The 23,131-nt window shown below is 36.1% G+C and overlaps 1 protein-coding gene and 1 pseudogene across 1 annotated transcript; one reads left to right on the forward strand and one right to left on the reverse strand.

Moving 5' to 3' along the window:
• Nucleotides 1–1,060: 1,060 nt before the first annotated feature.
• LOC119535332 lies at nt 1,061–1,684 on the forward strand (annotated as a pseudogene).
• A 7,878-nt stretch (nt 1,685–9,562) lies between these two features.
• On the reverse strand, nt 9,563–19,962 carry LOC119534165 (hyaluronidase PH-20-like). Its single transcript, XM_037836261.1, has 4 exons — nt 19,856–19,962; nt 17,006–18,128; nt 16,444–16,533; nt 9,563–10,667 (listed from the first exon to the last, which is right to left on the reverse strand). The coding sequence occupies exons 2-4, from the start codon at nt 17,960–17,962 to the stop codon at nt 10,023–10,025; spliced, it is 1,692 nt and encodes a 563-aa protein (XP_037692189.1). The 5' UTR covers nt 17,963–18,128; nt 19,856–19,962; the 3' UTR covers nt 9,563–10,022.
• Between the last annotated feature and the right edge of the window lie 3,169 nt (nt 19,963–23,131).

The raw sequence follows: 23,131 nt of genomic DNA on the forward strand, positions 1-23,131 counted from the left end.
AATCTTTCTGGAGCTATGTGATCTGTTACAACTGTGCTGTAGCAGTGGGAGGGGCCACTGTAATAAAGAAGGTTTGGGAGCATCTCCACTCATACCCACACCCTGACACCAAGTCCCTTAGCAAGAAGCTAGGGGGTGGTTTAATCTGCTTTACAAATGGAGGTTGGGGAAATTCATTTAAGGAATCATACACAATGGCAATTTGGGGGTTGGAGTTAAAATTAAAGAGATGAAGACACAAGAGAAAAGCTCTTCTGGATGGGTGGGTCCTCCTGGCACAAGAGGGGCAGAAAATTAGGAAGTACAGGCAAGTTAGCAGTGCAGATATTGAGGTGAAGGCTGAGGCAGGTTAAAGTAGCCTCAGGGACAGCTCTGGGAGAGATGGTTTGGATGAAGCAGGGGAGGCAGGCAGAAAGGAGAGCTTGTAAGAGCAAGATCTGGCTCCATCTTTCTGTGACCTTAAACAAGTCAAATCAATGCTTTACGCCTGCTAGGAGGCAAAGAAAATGTCCCCCTTTACAGGGGATTTGTGAGGACTCATTAAAAGCTCCTGAAGTGTTTTGAGAACCTGCCTGGCCTCAGGTAGAGGAAGCATAAGTTCTTGACAGAGTGACTGTGTTGTTCACTGTAAACTTGGCAGCTACGAAAGCTAGTAGTCTTGGCTTTAGAAGCAACTTTATCAGGGTAGAAATGGTCAGCCATAACTTCGAATGCGACCATAATGCAAGTAGCCATTAGCTCTGCATCCATTTTTGTGTTCAAAATGCTTCAAATATATCTCAGTATTTTCTTTCTTCTGATGACTTCATTTAGAGGCTTTCTCTAGGAAGAATTTAATGCATGTGAGAGTAAGTACAAATGTCTTTTATAGTAAAGGAAATAAGCTGTACAGAGTAGTTTCAGAGAAAAGTTTCTCTTATGTTTTGACTGAAAGAAATCACTAATTTATATCTGCAAATATATCTCTGTAAATATAAATGACTGTTGCAGTGACAACACTCTAGCTCAAAATATATTATATAATCAAAATGTGGGTGACAGACACTAAGAAAAGTAGATGATGCCACCCAGGGAGTCCATCTGTGTGACTTTAAATGTAACTATCCTACAAAGAAGAGAAATTGTATCAACTGTGGCAGGGAGTTTAGATTCTGTCTTCTTATTCAACGCAGACAGTAAGCTCCTTCTACAGCAGAGATCAGATGCTAAAGTTACCTTTCCAGATTGTTTTACAAATATTTGTTGTAGTCATCCATTAAGTAATCCAGGAGGACTTGATGAAAATAATACAATTGTATTAAGACCAACAGCACAGAGGCATTTAAAAGCTGAATTTGCAATCCCATGGAAGAGGTTCCTCCAGAAGCTGATTATGTAACACGATTTCACTACAAGGGCCAATCTGATGGTATTTGGAGTGAACATGAAATTGAATACATTTTGTTTGTGAGGAAGAATGTAATTTTTGGATCCAGATCCTATTGAGATTAAAAGCTATTGTTATGTGTCAAAGGAAGAACTGGAAGAACTTCTGAAAAAAGCAGCCAGGGGTGAAATTAAGATAACTCCATGGTTTAAAATTTTTAAACTTTTCTCTTTAAATTAAGACTTTTCTCTTTAAATGGTGGGATAATTTAATCACTTGAATCAGTTTTTTGAACATGAGAAAATATATAGAATGTGAAAGTGGAGATGAATAATTAGTGAAGTACTGAGAATTTCCATATGGTAAACTTAGAATGATGATTTTTTAAAATTTGGTTCTCTATTAGAAAAACTCTCATTTGATACATTGATACTTTTACAACTAGAATTTGGGTGGAAAAGACTACTGACTTCTTAATTTTATATCATATACTCCATTTGTATGTACTGTTCTTTGTAAAAAAAAAAAGAAATTTATGAGACATTACAGTAAAATAGAGAGGATACAAATAAATTTAACCTGTTGAAAGCCAGGCTGAAGACAAATTTGAACTAATAAGTGAAGCTCTTCATTTGTTATACTGTGATAAACATTTTCAGAACACTTGTAAAGAAAGCATTTTGCTATTTGCCAGATACTTTTTATATCATTGATTTCTTTTTTTAAATCATGGATCAGTAAAATGTACAAGGAAGCTGTCTGCATGGCTGCATCAAAACAGTGCTAATTAACTTTCAGTATTAACAGATTAAACTAGTAGAGCAGATTGAAGGAAAATTAAATGGTATATATCCTGATCTGTGTCATACTAAATTGATTTGTGGTTTAGTCATTCTGGAATGTCCTTTGATATTTAAAATTAATCATTGTTTGTGAGCAGGCATTTATATTGATTAGGTTAAATCTGTTTAATAGTCTTGGCAATTAGCAAAGTGTGTTTTCAGAATTACAGAGGACAGAGAGGCTATTCATAAAATGGGAATTGGGTCATACTCTGCAACAGTTTCTTAACCTTGGCACTGTTGACATTTGGGCCCAGATTATTTTTTGTTTGGAGGACTGTCCTGTGCATTGCAGGATGTTTAGCAGCATCCCTGGCCTCTACCCAGTAGATGAGAATATCACACCTCTCTCCCAGTTGTGAAAACCAAAATGATGCCACACATTGCCAGATGTCCTCTGAGGGTCAAAGTCGCCCCCAGTCACAAACCTCTGCTCCACAAATTCAGACCATATTATAGGAGAAAAACAAAAACAGAAAAAAGACTAACGTTCATCTAAAATAGATTCAGTTACGGGAACATGTGTATATTAATATTTAAAAGTGTATCCTATTTAATGCAGTTTTTAAACTCTTACCATAGATTTCTTAGATTTGAAATCTTAAGACTTCTTTATAAATGCTATATAATAATGAAAAAGATTGTTTCTTACAGAGCTAAATGGTATATACAATTCAATAGAAAAATTCATTCTTTAACTCTGCATAATGTATTTATAATCCCAGGGAAGACTGTTTTATGTAGCAAGTATTTATTTTATTGATAAGTAAAAGTAATAAAAACTTATCATATTGAAAAAAAAATGCACACAAACGTCTCTAGTAAAGTGTATGGGCTTCCATGTCAACGACCACTCTGTAATTTCAGTTCTCATTCAAGCCAAGGGAGAGCTGCTTTCTCTTGAAATTTATTTTTTTAGCAAAACCAAAGTTCATTTCTAATTTTATTGCCAGCTCTGGATTTCCTTCTTTTTTTTTTTTGTTTTAGAATATTGCTTGAAATTAATTTTGCATGCAAAAATGTGGAGAAGACACAATTCTCTATAAAACTTATTTTGATCCAATGTAATAAAATAGATTGTGTACATAGTTTTGCTTATAATAATATACAATTATCTCCAGGAAGATAAGCTACAGCTTTCGTCAGATTCACAAAAGTCTCCATGGTGCAAAAAAGGTTAAGAATAATAGCACCTAGGAGAGTGTCTTGAGAGCAGGGCCATCTTTGTGATCTTTCTCTCTTCCCAGAGCACCTAGGAGAGAGACTGTGCTAAACACCCAGGGATGCTGTTCAGGGGAGCCATGCTTTTCCCATTCCACAGAGGATGCTGGCTGCAAGGACAGCTGGCTGAATGAACAGGAATATTGATGAATTTTAATTTAAAAGCTGAGTGCAAATCTTTACTCCTTATCAAGAGGGGAAGCTATCTTCTTTATTAAGTACCTGACAAATTGAAAAAGGAAAATCTGTCTTGGAGAATATAGAATGAAATTTATTTCCTTTGGTTGATACCATAAAATGGCAAAGCAGAATATGTTTCTTTACTTTAGTGCAATTCTACCCTGGATTCATTAAGGTCAAAGTCTTTAAAAATGAAAATAAATATCTAAAGTGTGTTAATATGCAGAATAAATCCCCAGAGACCCCAGGCAAAGAGAGTGAATCCAGGACCAAGGAACCCTGGAGGGAAAGCTAAGCTGGAGAACACAATAGCAGACATGGTTTCTAATCCCTATGGTGCCTGCCCAAGGAATGGAGAAAGCTCTCAGCATCTGAAATAGATGGCACCTCTGAGGTGCTAAGTTCTAAGTACCTTCATCATACATTAAATCCACTAGGATGACTCTGGTATATGATTAAAGATACATAGCGATTTTTTTTCAGGCAAAGTATGAGAAAATATTTTTTAATAATGTGGAACCTCAGTATTAAGAGTAGTGGGAGAGATGGCCCAGTAGGAGCCCACTGAAAAGGAAGTCCTTATTACACGGGGTCACAATGCAATTGACTGCTGGCCTCTGCTTCAACTCCTGCCTCTGGCACTGAGCATTTTCACTTGCTCTTCTCTGCCCTCCTCCCCACCCACCGAGAAACTGGTGGTCCCTGGCTCCTCTCCCTCTACACACTCTCCCCAGATGATTTCATCTACTTTTATGGTCTCAAGTACCATCTAAATGGACTTTGTTGACTGTCAAATCTGTGTTTGCATCCTGGCTCTACCTCTTATTTTCACAATTTGATTATTTTGGGGGAGTTGCTCACTCTCGCTGAAGTTTCAGGTTTTTGTTCAGATAATAGAAGTATTACCATCACAGAGTATTATGGGGATTAAATGAGAAATTTCCTATAAGCTCTTAGCACAGGCTTGGCCCAGAGCAATTATTCAATATATGAGAGCCAAAATAAATCATAACAACAACAAACATGCATATAATGCTTACTATGTGCCAGGGACTGATCTAAGAACTTTTTTTACATTAACTCATTTAATTCTCATAGTGGATGGAGAAAGTAAGGCACAGAAAGTTAGATAACCTGCCCAAGTTCACAAAACCAGTAAACAATGGACCTAGAATTCAGCTCAGGTGGTCTGGCTCCAGAGTCCATGCTCTCACACTATTAGACATACTTTGTCCCTCTGGCTATTAATATTATAAGTCACTGATAAGAACACAGCCTTAATCTCTCCCTTGAGCTGTCAAATCTTCCATCTTTTTTAAGAAAAGTGCCTGATGCTCCACAGGAACCTCAAGTACAACACGTGCAAAACCAAGCCTTCCCAATCTGCTCCTCCACCTGTGCTCCCTTCTTAGGAATGGATGGCATAGCCCTGGTGAGAAGCCTGGCATCAGTTAAGCTCCTTGCTTTCCCTCAATGGAGCCCCATCAGATAAGTCAATGACTGATTTTTAATTCCATCCCCAATATTTCTGTAGTTCAAGTCTTCATCATCTCTGGACTAGATAATAGCAGCAGCCTTCTAACTGGTTTCCCTGACTCTAGATCCCAAACCCAATTTCTCCTCAACTCATCTCCACAGATTAAAAATACAAATCAGACCATTTCAATCCTGTGCCTAAAGAATTAAAAACAGATTTGTTAGACCAGTAAGATCTGTCATGTCTGAATTCTGTCTGCTTTCCAGCCTCCACCAAGCCCCATGTCCCACTAACACTTCAGCATCCCCAGCTACTCTCAGGATTCTGTCTCTCTCTCTCTCTTTTTCTCTTTCTCTCTCTCTCTCTCAGTTGCACACCATGCTTTTGCACAGCTAGTATATTAGTCCCCATTTAAAAAAAAGTTATTCAGCTTATCTATTGAGAATACATTTAAAAAAATCACTGAGAAGATATGACCACTTCCTGTCTAACTCTGCTTACTGCTAAAACACCCACAAATTAAATCTGTTACTTGAAGGAATAAAATCACTTTTAAAACATAGTTATAAGTAAGCAAAAAAAAAAAAATGATTTAATCATCTTTCAAAACACAGAACTTCCAGAAATCACAAACCAACAGTATTTCATATATTCTGTTTTTAGCATAATAATACCAGTTTTGTTTTCTGAAAACTACACTGACTGATTTTCCTTCTGGTGCCGTATTGTGCTACCATGGTGACTAGCTGTCATTTCTGTTTGCTGAAGCCAAAAGGTTTCAAAACATAGAGACTTGACTGGTGAAAAAGCACAGGGGATTCAAGACCATTATCCCTGCTGCTCTGAATGTATAGTTATAATGTTGCCTCATCACCAAGAGCCAGGAAAGTTTTAGGTGATATAAATTTCTAGCTATCTATCTACACTTCCTCTTTCTTTCATTTCCATTTCTCCTCTAATCCAGATAAATTTACTTTGAAATGTATCTGAAACTGAGCGCCCCTTGATTGCCTGTTCCATATGCCCTAGCACTCAGAACAAAATCTCAGTAGTTGACAGACACCCATGTGCAGATGCTAGGAGAGCCTGGAGGGAAAGAAGAAATAGGACCTAGTTCTAAGTTCCTTTATGTCACAATGTTATTTTTTTTTTTTTTTACTTTTTATTTTGAAATAATTTCAAACTAACAGGACAGTTGAAAAAATAATACAAAACCCATACAGGGAACTCCAACATACCCCCCACCCAGATACCCAGACTACCAGTTTCAAGATTTTGCCACATTTGCGGTATCATTCTATCATCTATCTATCTATCTACTTATCCATCTGTCTATGCCTATCTCTTTCTCTCTATCTATCACTTATCTATGTATCTATGTATCTGTTTATCTGTTTTCTAAACATTTGAGAGTAGGTTGTATATGTCATGCATTTTGAACACTTAAAACTTAATACTTCCATGTTCATTTCCTGAGAACAAAGACATTCATTCATGTAATTACCTTAAGTATAGTTATCAGGTTCAAGAAATTTAAATTTGCTATTTATAAAGTTACACTTTATATTCCTTTTTGTTCATATGTCAAAATAATGTTCTTTTGGGCATTTCCTCCTCCATTATAAGATCCAGTGGAGGATTTTTTCTATTGCATTTAATTGTCATTGTCTCTTCAGTCTTTTTATAAATTGTGGAAACAAACATACAACATACAACTATAAACTTTGCCATCTCAACCATTCCCAAGCACACAATTCAGTGGAATAATCACATACCCAATGTTGTGGTTCTCTCACATGATGTTATTTTATCTCATAACCTCATAGGGGCAGTCTTGGGTAATGGTGGAATGCACAGGCTTGGGTGTCAGTCACCCAGCTCTTACATCAAGGTCTACCTAACACTTTCTAGCTGTGTGACCCTGGACAGTCCAAGGCCGTTTTCTCATCTGGAAAAAGCACATATATGAGAATTTGTGTGTGAAATGCATGAATAAGTATTGAATAATAAATAGAAGTTCTTATTTATGAAGCATAATAGAGATTAACAGTTTCAGCCAGACTATGTCCCAACATTGCAGGGGAGCAGGGCATGACTGAAGTCAACTCTCAACATTCAAGGACTAATATATATTTTTTTTTGGTTGATCAGCTCTCGAAAAATTTGAATAATATATATAGCAGTCAATGATTTTTCTTACTTTCACAAAATAATGAGCACAGTATAAATATTAAACCCAGGAATCTCTTTTACCTCCGGTCTTAAATTTATACTTAGCAGGGAAAAAATAAAAATCCTTCAAAAGTATTTGCAGTCTAAGAAGTACCTAATTGTATATATATCCAAACCTATCCTTGTCCCTGTATCTGTTATTGAGGATTAGCAAATTGGAGGGGGAGGAAATATATTTCAACAAAAAGTTCATATTCTACCTATGACTCTGTTTTGCTGTTAAATATATGCTATATTACTATAATTGGAAAGCTAAAAAGTGACAAAATTGTATTAACATAATATTTTTTAAAATTTATGGTAACACAATATTGTGAATGTAATTAATGTCACAAATTAAATATTTGAATACTGAAATTTTAGCTTGTATAGGTTACTGGAATAAAAACTTTAAAAACCAGACTGTACAACACAGTGAACTATAATGTAAATGGTGGACTATATTTAATAGTACAATTATAATAATTCTTTCATCAGTTTTAACAAAGGTATCAAACTACTATAAGGTGTTAGTAATAGAGGGGTATATGGGAAGTTTGTATTTTGCATGATTCTCTGTAACCTACAACTTCTCTAATAGAAAAAATACATATATATTTAAAATATATGGGGTATAATTACAAATGTAGCACATCAGACACAAGACAGAGACTCCCTGTGGGCATTAATTTTTTTATTTTTTAAAATAGCTGTACATCAATAAAATAGCACATTGTGCTAGAATTAGATAATTTATAGTTTTCAGTCAAATTAAACATGTTGCTTACCCTGTTCAAGTACAGAATAATCATGAATACATTTTACTTGATACACAGAACATTTGCTTCCATATTCCTAGGATGCATCTGGAATTATACCAAAGAAACTATAAACAGGAGTTATCACTGGTCTAGGAAGAAGAGAATGGACTTTTAGTTTTTTACTGTGTAGCTTTAAATTATTTTACCATGAGCAGCAGTGACTTTGTAAGAATGAAAAATATATTAAATAAGGATGTTATAAACTATTATAAAAGTGTTTCATTTTTGAAAGTTATTTGAGCTCAATAATGTGTAATAATGTAGTCATTTACTGATTGCTTTTGTGGCTCTGTCTCAATCCAGATATTAAACAAAGCTTAAACATAAAGAAATAAGACCTCTAGCAAATAAAACAATTTCGTTTTCATCACAGGAAATTAAAAGCTTGAAAGAGTTTAAGATCTTAGTAACTTTGTACCATAATCTGAGAGTACATAGCAGACTGTGGGTTTGGCATATTCCTAACAGTACCACCACTTTGTGGCTCCATTTCTTTTGTTTCTTAAAAAGGAAGTCTGAGGCAAGGCAGAGGAAGGAGGCAGTAACACGCAGGTCAGACCAGGTAGGGCATTCAAGTGGCTTATTGTGTCTGCATCAGATGCCCTTTTCAATCCTGTGCAAATTAGAGCCCTCAGTGGAACCAGAGAAAGCAAAGAATTCTAGTTCTTTTCTCTTATCTCTCCCCTCCTCTTTTCCCCCTTCACTCCCACCCTTCCTTGTCCCTTCCCTCCCTTTCTATGTAAGCAGAGAAGAAAAGAGAAATATCCAGTTTCCTTAAATTCTATTGATGGGTTTTCAATTTCAAATTCTTGACCACACCATGACAAATTTCTGTGTCATCAAAATGTCATTATTGTGTTCAAATGATTGTGTTGACATCATCCTTGCAGTCTTGCTGAACTTCTGTCATAGTATTTATCACACTACATTGTAGTTTTCCACTTTCAATATCCCTCTTCTTCAGTTATAGGACAAACTCACAGGGGCAAGAAGCATGTCACTTCACTTTGTATCTGTGATACCTAATACTGAGCCTGGCAGAGAATAAGTACTCAATGAATGGTATATAATGGTATGATGCATGTGAATGGCTGAGTGACAAGATGCTTAGATGACAGAAGGAATCAAAGGTACCCAAGATTAAATCAGAGAATCCAGAAAGTGAAGATAATTAGAAGACTTTATATATATTATAAATTCTGAAGACATACTAAAATCATGTACAAAAGTTGAAAGAGTAATCATATTCAAAAAGGTTATTTTATAAAGCACAGTGGAACTAGTTAATAGGATAAAAAAGCTAAAACCTATAGGCTGTATGTTCAAGGATAGACTAGTGCCCTTAAAATCTTATATTTTAAACAGACAGATTTTTCACCTTAATGTTTTCTTGATATTTTATTATGAATTATGAATTAATTATGAAGATATTCATTTGCAGAAATTTGGTGTTTTCAAATCTTTATTTTTAGCAAAAGAAAGCTAGGCCCACAAGTGTCATTGGCCTTGCAATCAGTCTTTCATAGAACCAAGATTACATCAGGGCACTCACAGTTCTATATATACATTCACAGCATAGAAAATACAAAATTAAATATCATCTTACAAAACAAATTCTCTGCTATATTATAATCAAAATTCTACTTTGAGTTTACAAAGCAAAATACAGCAATAATGGATTTAATGGTAACAATCTCCTGATGATGACTATGAAAATTAAAGATACTCATTAAGTTTCTTTGTTTATTGGTCAGTAATTGCAAGTTCAAATTGATCACAAGAAAGTCAAAATACCATTTTGACTATGGGTTTTGATTCACATTTCAAATATAAAACTTCAAGAACATTAATTATTATCACTTGACTAAAAAACTAAATTATTAAATATAAATATTTTAAGTGTATCAAAATATAAAGTCCATAGATAGGAAATTTAATAAGACCTGAAGTTGTACTTGAATGATATAAATCATGACAGTGTTTTTCCAGTTAGCATACTGAAAGCCCTCATGGGCATTGTTAGAAATGGTTTTAGCTGAAGAAGCGCCTTCGAGATACCCACTGAAATCTGCCCGAGGAGCACATGGAGACTCTGTGGCAGATGATGTGGGCAATGAGATGTTGTAGGAAGGGAGAGAATGTTCCTCGGTTGAGGTGGAAAGACGACCACAGGGTTCTTCTGAGTCTAGAAAGGCTTCTATACAAACGTCTTCAGCAACACACACATGAATAGCATTGATGTGTTTTATATCAACCATCTTCATAGAACTGGAGCCTGTATAAGAGCTGCAATAAAATTTTTCAGAAAATTGCTGCAGGTCTTTAAGTGTGGGCTTCCCATGTACGGTGTACTTTCCACCTTTCCAAGTTTTTATTGCAAAGTTCACTGGGTTCAGGTGAAGATAGTCATTTGAATTCCAGTCTTTCCTTACACACACTCCTTGTTCCTGACAGAGCACTTGGCTACACATTTTGGCTGCTAAGGTGACGTTGATTAGGTAAGGATTCAGGGTAGTCTTCATGTAATTGTCTAGGTTCACGCAAGATTGCTGTGAAAGTATAAGAAATTATAAGCTCAGAACATCAACAGCCAAGTTAGTTTTTATGTGAATCAATTCACTGCAATAAGCAATTTTTAAGGAATATTGAAAAAATAGATGCAGCAAGAGGTAGGGACTATTTTAACTGGTTTTACCTTAATAAGCAAGATAGTTTCGATTGTGTGGGTTTTTTGAAAACATTTCTAAGTAAGCTTCACATGCCATTTCATGCCACTGAATGATTGACTCTTGAGGCTTAACGTACCCTAGCCTGATCTTCCCCAATAGTTCATAAACTAATCAGGGAAGGCAGAATGGAGCAGCAGTTAGAGCATGGACTCTGCTCTATCTGCTGAGCTGTGTGAGCTTAGGAATCTCTCACTCTCTCTAAGACTTTGTTTCCTATCTGGCTGACCCTGGACAATTGCATTACCTGCCTATGCTTCAGCTTCATTATCTGTAATATAAGGGTAATTATAGCACCTACCTCAAGTGGTTGTTGTGAAGATGAAAAGATACATGGTATGTTAAATGCTTAACACAGAGCCTAGTATATCTTTAGTTAGTCCTCATAAATATTAACAAATGTAATGTGTCACATTTATCAGAAAAGTTTAAAGAGTTTTGGAAAGATGGTTTTTTAAATTTCCAGCTCAAAATAAAAAAGAACAGGTTCCTCTAGGAATGCTTTATAATACATATTATGTACAGTTCAAGTTATGGGTGAATTACGACAGCTCTTTTACAAATATGCGTATTTGGGAGAGTATGCATGGTGCGTAGTTGAAATGCTTCTTCCCAAAAATGGTACATTCTAAAACTTAGACACTGGCATTTTAAAACCATGGATGATAGTTGCTTTCTTCATGATCATAGTTCTATTGGCTGAGCTGGCTGGGCTAGTCCTTCAGCAGGCCAAAGAAGTAGTGGTGGATGGTCAGCAGGCAAAAGTCATGGAATCTTAGTATCTCGCACTTGAACCTATTTCTTTGCACCTTCCTTAGGATGATGCCCTCTGCAGTATACAGAATAATGGTCCCCCAAAATATCCATGTTGTAATCCCCTAGAATCTGTGAACATGTTACATTATCTGGAAATAGGGACTTTGCAGACATGAGTAAGGGTATGGACCTTGTGATGGGAAATTATCCTGGGTTATCTGGGTGGGCCCAATCTAATCACATGAGTTCTTAAAAAGCAGAGACTTTCCCAGATGGATAGAAAGAGAAGATGAAAGAAGAAAGAGGAGAAAGTCAAAGCATGAGAGAGATTCAATATGCTATTTCTGGCTTTGAAGAAAGAGGAAGGGGGCCACAAGCCAAGGAATGCTGGTGACATATAGAAGGTAGAAATGGCCTTCCACTGACAGCCAGCAAATAAACACAGATCACAGTGTTACAGTCATTAGGAAACGAATTCTGCCAACAACCAAATGAGCAAGGAAATGGGACCTCCTCTGAATAGTAACACAGGCTTGTGGACACCTTGATAGTAGCCCAGTGAGACTCATGTAGGACTTCTGACATAATGAACTATAGGTTAATAAATTTGTGTTGTTTAAGCTGCTATGCAGTAATTTTTATGGCAGCAATGGAAAACCAACTCATCACCTCCCTTCTTAACTCTCTAGTGAATTTCCATGAGGTTTGGGATAAAATTCAACTTCTTCTCTTGACTTTTACACAGCCTGACATGGTAAAACTCTTCCTTTTCCTTGTATATCCTTCACTCACTCACTGTACCTCAGATACAATGGCTGTATCATCACCATGGCAGGTTTCACTTCAAACTTTTGGGACTCCTGCCCCTAGTCTTACGACTGCTTGGAATGCTCACTCCTTTGATTTTTAATAGTTTAGCTTTGTCATGTCATGCAGATCCCAGTTTTAATTAGACAATGCTCTCCTCAGACACGTTTCCTGTACACTTTCTCAGATCTCTCTGTTTTAACTCTCTGCATAACATTTATTACCCCAAAGGTTTTTCTCATTAGTGTATTGTTTTTATTCCTTCAACTTGAATGTAAGCTCCATATGTTCTTTGTCAAAATTCTTCAACACTCTATCCCCAATGCCAAAGATACATGAGAATTTATACCAAAAGTTCAGATGACATTATTGTTGCCTCTTCAACTACCCAGATGATAACAATCTGGCATCACTGAATGCAGAAATGGAAAACAAGCACTCTGCCATTACACAGTATGGTAGTATGGTACCAAGTAGCTCACTATTATATTATCTCTACTGTGCAGATACAATACCTGTAAATAAAATCAAAAGCATGTACAATAATAACATGAAATAAAATAAGTGACAGTATTTATTACTTTTGGTTTAATATAATTTAATTTAAAGCTGTTAATCATTTAATTTTTAATGATGACTATATTTAAAATCAGTTCTAAAATCTCTGAAAATCTGACAATCATATTTTGCAAGCTAAGGCCAGCAGGAGCTGGCTTCAGCCCACTGCTCAATCTAATGGAGTGGAATGGAAGAAAATGCTTTGCATACATTTGAAAACAATTGTTATAAGTCAATTCCAGTAACTCCAAGTAAACTTGCAATTAGAAGTTTCTTAAGTTGTCAATGAATCAGAGGAAGCATGACATATCAGAGGAAACATGACTCAATAGAGTGTCAATTCTATTGATTACCAGTGACATAGTGAGAACTAGAACTAAAGATAGAACCAGCAATAAACATGATCATAAACTGAGAAAGACAGCAGAAATATTTAAAAAAGAGTAACCCTCAGGACATTCCAAGCAGGGACGTTAAGTAGAAGATAGTCAAAAGTTAGACAAGGATTGACACTGTGTGAATAATACTGAAGATGTATTGGGAATCACGCTAAAAGAATGTGTATCTAAGATTAAGTACCATTAAAAAACAAGCATAACACCTAAATAGTATCACATTCTTACTCATTGGGAAATGCCTGATTAATAAAAGGGTGATGTCTTCAGTTTAAAAAAAAAAAAGTAATATGGAGAATTTAGAAATGGTCCATCATAGAATTAAAAGGACCTTTGAGAAATATGAATTTGGGAAAACAAAGAAATATAGAAACTAGGAGTATACTTCAGAGGATTAAAATTTTTAAATGACAGTTTTATGACATAAAAGGATTTTCCCAAGGGACATACATGTTTCTCAGTACTTACATTTTCTGTTATTTCTTTTCATTGGTGATCAAATCATAGACACCAGAATTATACCAAACAAGAAGGAAGGATTCAGATTACCTTGAAAGAATTTCATAAAGGTGGTTGCTGTTAAATACTTTTAAATGTTGTCAGAGTAAGGCTGCTCTCTCTGAAGGAAAAGAGAGGAATATGATTGTTCCCAAGATTTCTTCTGGTCTTAGAGTATAAAGTCTATTCCCCATAGATCTTAGGAAAGGACCCCTGTGCCATGAGCTTCATTAGATATTCTCCATTGCACATGAGTCCCTAGTATTTCCACATCCATCACAGAAGGAAAAGTTCAACTCCAATTCAGCAGTATTCATGAAACAGCTTTGCTCTTGCACTGAGTCAAGAGGATTTGAAGAGGTGGTGGAAGAGACAACAGATGTAAAAAAGGAAGAGAGAAAAGGAATAGGTCATAACTGTGAAATGTCTTTTGAGGTAAAGAAATATGTTAGGACAGAATGAATACAATTCATACTACACAGAGACAATTTTTACCTGAGAAAAAGTTTTGTTTAAAATTTTGCTTGAAAGAAACACTACTAGAAATAATCTGTGAAAACAAGAAGGGTTTCTTTTTCCTTTCCCTTAAGGAAGATTTGGACAATTTTGGGTGTATTGCATAATATTTTCAAAACCCTTTTCCTGATTGCCCCCATTCCTCTCACTATCCAGCCTCCAGAAAACACTCAACGTCTCCTCCTAGCGTCTTTCTCATCTCAAGGCTATCATATTCAAGCCAAAAGCCTTGGCACCGCCTCACCCACTTCTTAAATCCCACCTTCATATCCACTCCCTCTGCCAAAACTTCTATTGCTACTATAGGACTATATTCATAATTCATCATACAAAGACTTGCCAGCACTACCACCAATAACCCTGTGGTCCATGCCATCACCTGCATTTTCTCCCTACTTTCACTCTTGTGCTCCTACAATCTAATCTCAACTTAGGCAAGTACTTCTAATATGCTGGTCAGAAATTGACATTCTCTACTCAAAACCCTCTGATGGCTTCCCATCTCAAAGTAAAAACCCATCATTACCTATGAATCCCTACCACTGACTGCTATCTCACTGACCACAACCAGTACCACTCTCTTCCTTGCTCAAGCATCCCAGTCACACTTAATCTTCCAGTTCCTTCTTGAAAATGTCAAGCACATTCCAGCCTTAAGGACATTGTTTTTACTGTTCCCAGGTGTCCAAGGACTTGCTAAAGTAGCATCCTGTCAGAGGCACCTTCTATGACCACTCCATCTAAAATAGCACCATTCCATCCCTCTCCATCCTTCCTACACTGCTTCATTGTTTTCACTGCATTTATATTTTAAAATCTAACATATTATAAACATATTATACCTGTATAAACTGTATTTCCACTTATGAGAATGTACGTACATGGCAAAGGGACTTTATTTTGTTCACTGCTGTATTTCCAGCACATAAACGAGTACCTGGCTCCCAGAAACAACAGGTGTTCAATAAATCAGGCGTCAACAAGCATTTTCTGTAGAGGTCCCTGCAGTAAATACTCTAGGCTTTGTGGACCATACAGTCTCCTTCATGACGACTCGGCTTTGCCTTTGTAGTGCAGCAGCCTCCATAGACACATACCTAGACATATGAGCATAACTATGTTCCCATCAACTTTTTTTATAATTACATTTTAATAATGTGTTTCAAGTACTTGGATTATATCAGTCATAAAACAGGCCAAGATCCCTAGCCTACTGGAGCTCACATTATAGCAGGAAGAAGACAATGAGCATTATCACGGTAAATGGTGGTGAGGTACTATAAAGAAAGAAAAAGTTCAACAAGGCAGAGGAGGTGGTGCTATAGGGAGGAGTTGCTATTTTAAAGAAGGTGCTCAGAGTAGGCCACATTGAGGTGTCTTTGCATCTGACTCAGCCATGCAGGTACTTGGGGGAGAGTGAGTGTTCTAGGCTGAGCAAACCTCCAGTGCAAAGGCCCTAAGACAATCTTTCAGTAAATCTTGAAAGACATTGAAATTTTAGTTTTATGTAATGTTCACACATAGTGCAATACCAGTCTTTTTTTCCCCAGCCATATAAAATTCTAAAAGCCATTCTTAGCTCATGAGCTGTAAAAAACCTGGCAGTGTGTAGAACTGGCCTATGAGTTTTTTTGCTGATCCCTATAAAAAGCAGTCCTTGAATGACCAAATGAATGAATGAATGAAATATATACTCAATAAACAATACTTGAATGTGACTGAATAAAAGAAGGAATGAAAGCACACTGACTACTTTTGAGAAGAGATGCAGCACAGTTTAGCAGAACAAAACACTTAATCTGCTGTCGAAAGACTGAGGTTGTAATCTTATTTTTGCTTCTTACTATCCACATAACCTTGAAAATTTCAGTTAATCTCCCTGAATTTCTTTCCTACCTGAAAACAGGTACAATATTCTGCCTTATAACCTGACTACAGAAATGCAAGATATTTTGATTCAAGCAGCTATAACTGAGCACCTACTACTGTGAATAGCTGTGTGCTATTCAATAACCTCAAAACACTAATGGTAAAAATGTTATCAAATATTGTCTATCAATTCAACTTACCCTACTGTAGGTTAAATTGAAGCTTCCCCAAATGACAGATCCAGAGACACCCAATGCAACACTTTCACCAATTGTACTCACAAGGTCATCCTGGTAAATGTAAGAGAGTTAGCAGGTAGGCATAAATGAAAATATTGTATATAGGATAGCAGCACCAAAGCTAAACATGCTGATCCAGTAAGTTAAATATTCCCTGACCATTTATTTCTATCTTTTACACAGCTACTGCCATACTATAATAAAAATTCAAACTATAGCTTATTGGTATAATTACTTCTATTGACAAGAGAACAGAAAATGGGGGACAAAAAACCTGAGTTAATACACTGTCTATGCTACCTAATTTTATCTAATTCACCACGAGTGCTAAGATTTTGTGCATTTACATTAAAAAATAAACATATTATTCTTTTCTTTTTAGATAACAATATAGAGCTACATGTATGCACATTCCTAAATGATATTAAAAGCTATATTTTGTTCCTTTCAAAACTAATGTTAAATTCCACCAAACACCACTTGTGGATGTTATTTCATAGCCCTCATACCTTGATTTAGTTACCTGAGAAAGGTATCTTGAAGATGCATCAGTAAGAACTGGGCGGGTATATACAAAAACTGGAATTGGACTTTCAGCATTGGGTAGTTTAGAGACACGAATGGCTTCTTGAACACGATTACGGGCAAAGAGTACAGCTTTTGGAGAAGACGCTAGGTGACTATTCAAATAAATGGATGGAAAAAGGGCAGAGCTTTCCTTCCACAACCAATGAAGCTCATCATTTCTTCTCTTTTCTATATCAAGGCAACTTCCATTGTATCTGGGTTTACTATAATCATGGTTGTAACAATCAGGAAAAAGATAATAACCCCATAAGTAATTTGCCCGAAGTGACTTTCCTAATTTTAAAGTCTCTTGCATAAAACTCTTTGCTGCCTTTTCAAATTCTACTTTGGCTACCTTGGTGGCCTCTGAGACACTAAGTTGTATATTGTGTTGCTGAACCAGTTCAATAGACAGATTCTTGTAAACATCTTTAGGTTTCCAGTTTCTTTCCCAGGTAGGCCTCCAGTTTTCCCAGTCAATGACAGCCAAGCCCACATGGTCTCTGGGCACAGTCTGAGAAATGTCATTGGCAGCTGTGTCCAAATGCGATTTTAAGGATCCCATCTGGGGGATTCCTCCATTCTCACTTGCACCTGTCACTTCATTTATATGAGGATAATAGCCAAGTCTATCAGCGTAAAATAATGTAATATCTTGCCTTGTGACATCTTTTTGAGGGCTTCCTACTAAAGGGAAGAGGCTCAGGTCTAGCAGCACATTAAACTTGTTAGCACAAAGTTCAGTTGGGGCATTCCAGGCCAAGATGAAAGGAACATTTGGAACAAGAGGAGGTGCTCGGAAATTCAGAGCCAGGCAACATGGAATCAGAAAAAAGGTGAACACTGCTTGGGATGCTCCGTTGAACCCAAGGAAGCTCCCAAAGAAGATGTGCTTGAGCCTTAGCACTCCCATTGCAAAGAGCAATGGCTATGGAAATCACTTCTTTCTTCCTACCCACTTGATTACCCAATATTTGGTGCAAGATGTAAGTAAAGAAATGGGTAATGGATAAAGGGATATAATAATTATATCACATTTAAATATTCTTCTTGCTTCTTGTTTCAGGATTGTTTTGCAACTGAAAAAAAAAAGAAATATAGAATATATTGTTTGTTATATTGCATTTCTGTATCAGAACTTGTATGCTTTACCAAGTTCTCAACTTTCAGGGCAGTTTTAGAAGATGGAGGACTTACTCCAGTGTTTGAATCAATAAAATTATTTCCTTTTATATAATATAAACTCCATTCACATTTAGCTGACATTTTTTTGTAATCTTTCCAGATGATAACTGAGCCTCTATAGAGGTGAATGCAGATATTTACTTTTTTATTTCCTAGGTGTGCAGAACCAAAAATTGCCCAAGGAAAGCCTGTCGAATGAAAAGAAATTTTAAGTCTATCCTCTCATTCTTGTTAGTTGCTTGCTTAAAGACCGCTTCATAGTGTTCTGCGAAATATTGAAAACCTCTCAGAATTTTGAAATAAACCTTAGTTGTTTTTTTTTTGTTTTTTTTTTTTAACAGGGTAGGAAAGGTAGAAGGCAAAATTCACTTCTGCCAGAGGTAATGAGCCAACAGTTTGCTGGAAACTTTTTAATCACTCAAAATATCCTACCAAGGGACAAGCTGAAATGCCATTTAAAGCATTGCTCCATCACATCATATACTAATGTACACTCATGTTAAAAGTTTATGGAAATGCATACATTCCTCTGAAAGCATTGATTCTGGCCTGGCTTAATAATGAAAGTAATATATAAACTTTTTCCTTTTTATACTCTCTGATAAGCAATCCCTTGTTGTCATTCTGATTGCTGGAATGTGAAGACTCGCAGCAAATTTTTGGTACATAAAAATGGCCTAAACCTAGGAAAATTAAACTGTTTATCATTTAGCACCTGGTATTGGCAAAAATTACCTATAAGAAAACATATTTAAATGCTCTGTAATTCTAGGAGGAAATTCGAACTTTTCTCTTTCATTAGATTAGTAGTGTGCCACCATGCGAAGTCACAATGAGAATTATGCCATTGTTTCCAGGAATATGTGTCCTTCCCTTGGAAAATTTTTCTATTCCTTCCCATACATGATAAAGAAATGGCCCTAAAGCTAGCTCCATAGTCAGAATAAAATAAAATCTTGAGAACCATTAGAGTCTCATATTTTTGAGGGTAATGAATTTTTCCCTAATGAATGTCACCTCCAGTTACAAGTTACAGTGAATCCAAGGAAAAAGTTTTGAGTAAACTTTTAAAAGAAAACAGAATAATATCTCCAAAGCAGAAAACTCTATGTACAAATTTCTCCTCTTACAGCAAAAACTTGTACAAGTTTTCAAGACAAGATAGGAGACTTCAAGTAAGATTATTTTCTAGGAAATTTCTTGTTAAACTATGATGTTTTATAAATAACTTGGCCAGAAATAGATATCATACACTTGATTCAACAAGAGAAGTTGATACAATTTTTACTGGTATTCCTTTTTCCTTTCCCTTTTCCATTTTCTAGCAGTAGTAGTAGTAGTAGTATTCCTCTCCATTTGTTCCTTCCCATACCTTTGTCATAACTTTGTCCATGCTGTCCCCACATAGAATTTGGCACATGCTGGAGATCCTCAAGGCTAAAGAAATTGCTAAACCTTAATCTATGTATCTACTACCAGGCACAATTAAATGACAAACTACTCAGAAAACTAAGGAGGAAGTCTTAAAAATGTGGCACATTATACTCAAACTTCTACATAGAAAGACATAATAGTTTTTCCCTAATGGGACCTGCAGTAAAAAGAAAAATCAACAACCTACCTTTGAAGTAACATTCAAAAAGTTTTCCTCTAAAATATCTTAGGTCAGAAATTGCTTCAGACAATCTAAGAGCACTGCAGTATTTAACCTGTTGGGTGAGAAAAGCCAGCCCTTTGCCCAGTTCAAGACTTAATCTTTCGAGATATTGTGTGATAGGGAAGGGAAACCTGTGGGGGGGGGGGGGGGCGGGCACACACACGTGCACGTTTTTGTGCACGTGTGAGTTGTTTTAATCCCAATAAATTCAAGTGCCTGTGGCAGAATTAGCTAGCCTGATAAATTAACATAAGAATGTTATAAATTTCTAAATTAGCATTTGAAATGAGTTTAAGAGCCCAATGGTAAAACAAGCCTCCATCACAGTTGTTTTCATTGCTAAGCATTTTGTTAATTTAAGGATTGATTTCTGTAGTGTAATACAGATGAAAAATAAATTCTAAGGCTCAATTTTCAAGGTAATGCAGCATTTACTATAACATTTAGTCACTTCTCTTTACAAAATTTATAAAGTAAACTAGAATTAATATTCTCAAAATGATAAAGAAAACCATGTTTGAAGTTTTTTATAGTTGTACTATTTTTGAGTCCTGCCCCTTCTCCTTAAAGTGGGAAAGAAGGGGAATAGGGAATAAAGAAAAACCAACAAAATAAAGGAATCCCTCAAGAGTAGTCCCTAGAATCAAATTTTATTTTAATTGCTCTGTGGAACATAGAAATATAATTTACACATGCTCATTTTATACCAAGTTTGTCCTGTTGTGCCATGGTATAATTAGGAAATAATATATCTAAGAAGTTATGAAACCATAGTCTGATTAAACATAAAAGGTAAATATTGAATCCTTAAGCAAGTTATATTTATAGGTTAAAAATAATATGACTTTGGCATTTTAAATTCATGACAGGTGAATACCAAAGGTGTTCTTGAACAGAATTCCTTTGGAACAGTGTAGTGGACCCCGACAACTCCTTTTTCATTCCCTCCACCCCTACAGCCAAAGCAGCTCCCTCCCTAACTAGGTTGCAAAATTTCCTTTTCTCTTTTTCCTGAAAATCCCATCTATACACCCCATACATAAGTTCTTGTTTTAACAGCTCCAGCCAGACCAGACTTAATTCGAATTAACGGAGACCTGAACTTAAAATGACCCTGGGACATAAAATATTCCTGCAAGACAAATCAAAATAAGAAGAGACAACAGTAAAGAGGAATATCGGACCCGAAAGAAAGCAAGAGGTCTGACTATAACAAATTCCAGCAACATCACAAGCCTACTCCTCAAGATAACAGAACCTATCAGCCACTATAATAATCAACTTGCAATCCCTAACTTAAAGTAGACAAAGCCAATGAATAGCCAACTTGCAATCCTAAATTTGACGGCTTGCTAGCCAATCTCAATGTGCTGATAGCCCTAACATCCCTAGTTCCACCTCCCTCTGTTTAATCCAGTAAATATCCCTCACCTTACCAGCTCGGAGACACAGATCTGAGGAATTATTTATCCTCCTGTCTCCACGAGGCTAGCCTTTGCTAAACACATTTTTCTCTTCTCAAGATCCTGGTATCTTGATTTTGTGTGCATCAGGTGAGGACTCACTTTTGAGCCATAACAACAGTGTGTATATGCCTGTAATGACATTCCATCTGAAGTAACTTTGTAAACTTCAGAGGCATTGTTAAAGAACTTATAGAATATGCCTTTAATCGTAAGATTAGATTACTTGTTCTGATATTGTTTCAATAGCTGCATACTAAATGAATTAGTTAAACGAATGAACTTCATGTATTTGACTTTCAGTAAACTCAAAGTTATAGACAATTGTGATGTGAATATGTTCTAAACAAAAACTAAGGCATGCCATCCAGAAGCCACAAATTGGAAACATTCAGAAGACAAGCATGTATTCTATAGTCAAGCATGAGGCACTGACATGACCAGATATGACTGAAACTGGGTAACTGAATAAAGAAGAGTCTCTAAAATCTAGATGCCAATTAAAACACAATAACTTCCCTGGATATGCTCTTTGCAATTCCCATTGTTGAACTGCAAGCAGAGCTCAGTGATGTCTGACTTAATCAACCCAACCTACCAGCTTTATAAAGCTGAGACCAATTCCAGTTGTAGAGGACAGTAACTCAGCTGCCTAACACTAACAGGCAAAGGGCTTCAGACCAAATTAAATCAGACTTTAAGATTAACAAACAACTCTGTTATTAGTGGGTGTCTTTCATTATGAAGTTGACACAGTATAAAAGTCATAACATGGGATATGAATTGCAATTGACCTTCCATTAGCAATCATCAATATTTCTCTTCCTTTGACCAGTTAGATGATTTATGATTTTTATTTCTTTGAATTGGCAAAGTCATAGTTACTAAATCTTCTACCTTTGGGATTATATTAAAGATCCAAATGACCATGGTAGTAAAACAAAAACAAAACACATATATATGGATAAATTTTTGTCCAAAGGTGATAGAAACTTCATTGCATCAAATGCCACCAAGCACATTTACCAGCGCTAAAGATAAATGCTACCCTCAGATGCTTAAGGAGAAAGCCACTGGAATCAGAAGCTGCAAGCAATGCACCTGGGAGCAAAGGACCAGAAGATGCCAGCCACATGCCTTCCCAGATGACAGAGGTGTTCCAGACACCATTGGCCTTTCCCTCAGAGAAGGTATCTACCTCTTGATGCCTTAATTTGGACATTTTCATGTCCTTAGAACTGTAAAGTTGTGACCTGATAAACCCCCATTGTAAAAAGTCAATCCATTTCTGACATACTGCAATTCTGGCAGCTTAGCAAACCAGAACAACAATATGTAGTTGGGTTATGCTTTTTTATCCATTCTGTCAATCTCTGCCTTTTAGTGCAGAGTTTAATCCATGTACATTTGAAGTCACTACTGATAATGCAGGACCTTCTTCTGGCATTTAACTATTTATTGTTTGTAAATCTTATACCTTTTTTGTCCCTCAATTCTTTCATTAATGCCTACTTTCATACTTATTTAATTTTTGTTTTGAATCATATTGAGTTATATCTCATCTCTCTGGATATATTTTTCAGATATTTGCCTTGTGGTTACCATGCAGTTAAAACTATATAACAATGATATTTGACTTAATACTGTGATGGTTTGGTTCACATGTCAACTTAGCCAGGTGATGTTACCCAGGTGTCTGGTCATGCAAGCACTGGCCTAACCCTTACTGCGAGGTCATTTATGGCTAGTCAATAAACCAGAAGGCTGGTTTATTAAA

This window comes from Choloepus didactylus, chromosome 5 (genome assembly GCF_015220235.1).
Source record: "Choloepus didactylus isolate mChoDid1 chromosome 5, mChoDid1.pri, whole genome shotgun sequence".
NCBI classification, from domain to species: domain Eukaryota; kingdom Metazoa; phylum Chordata; class Mammalia; order Pilosa; family Megalonychidae; genus Choloepus; species Choloepus didactylus.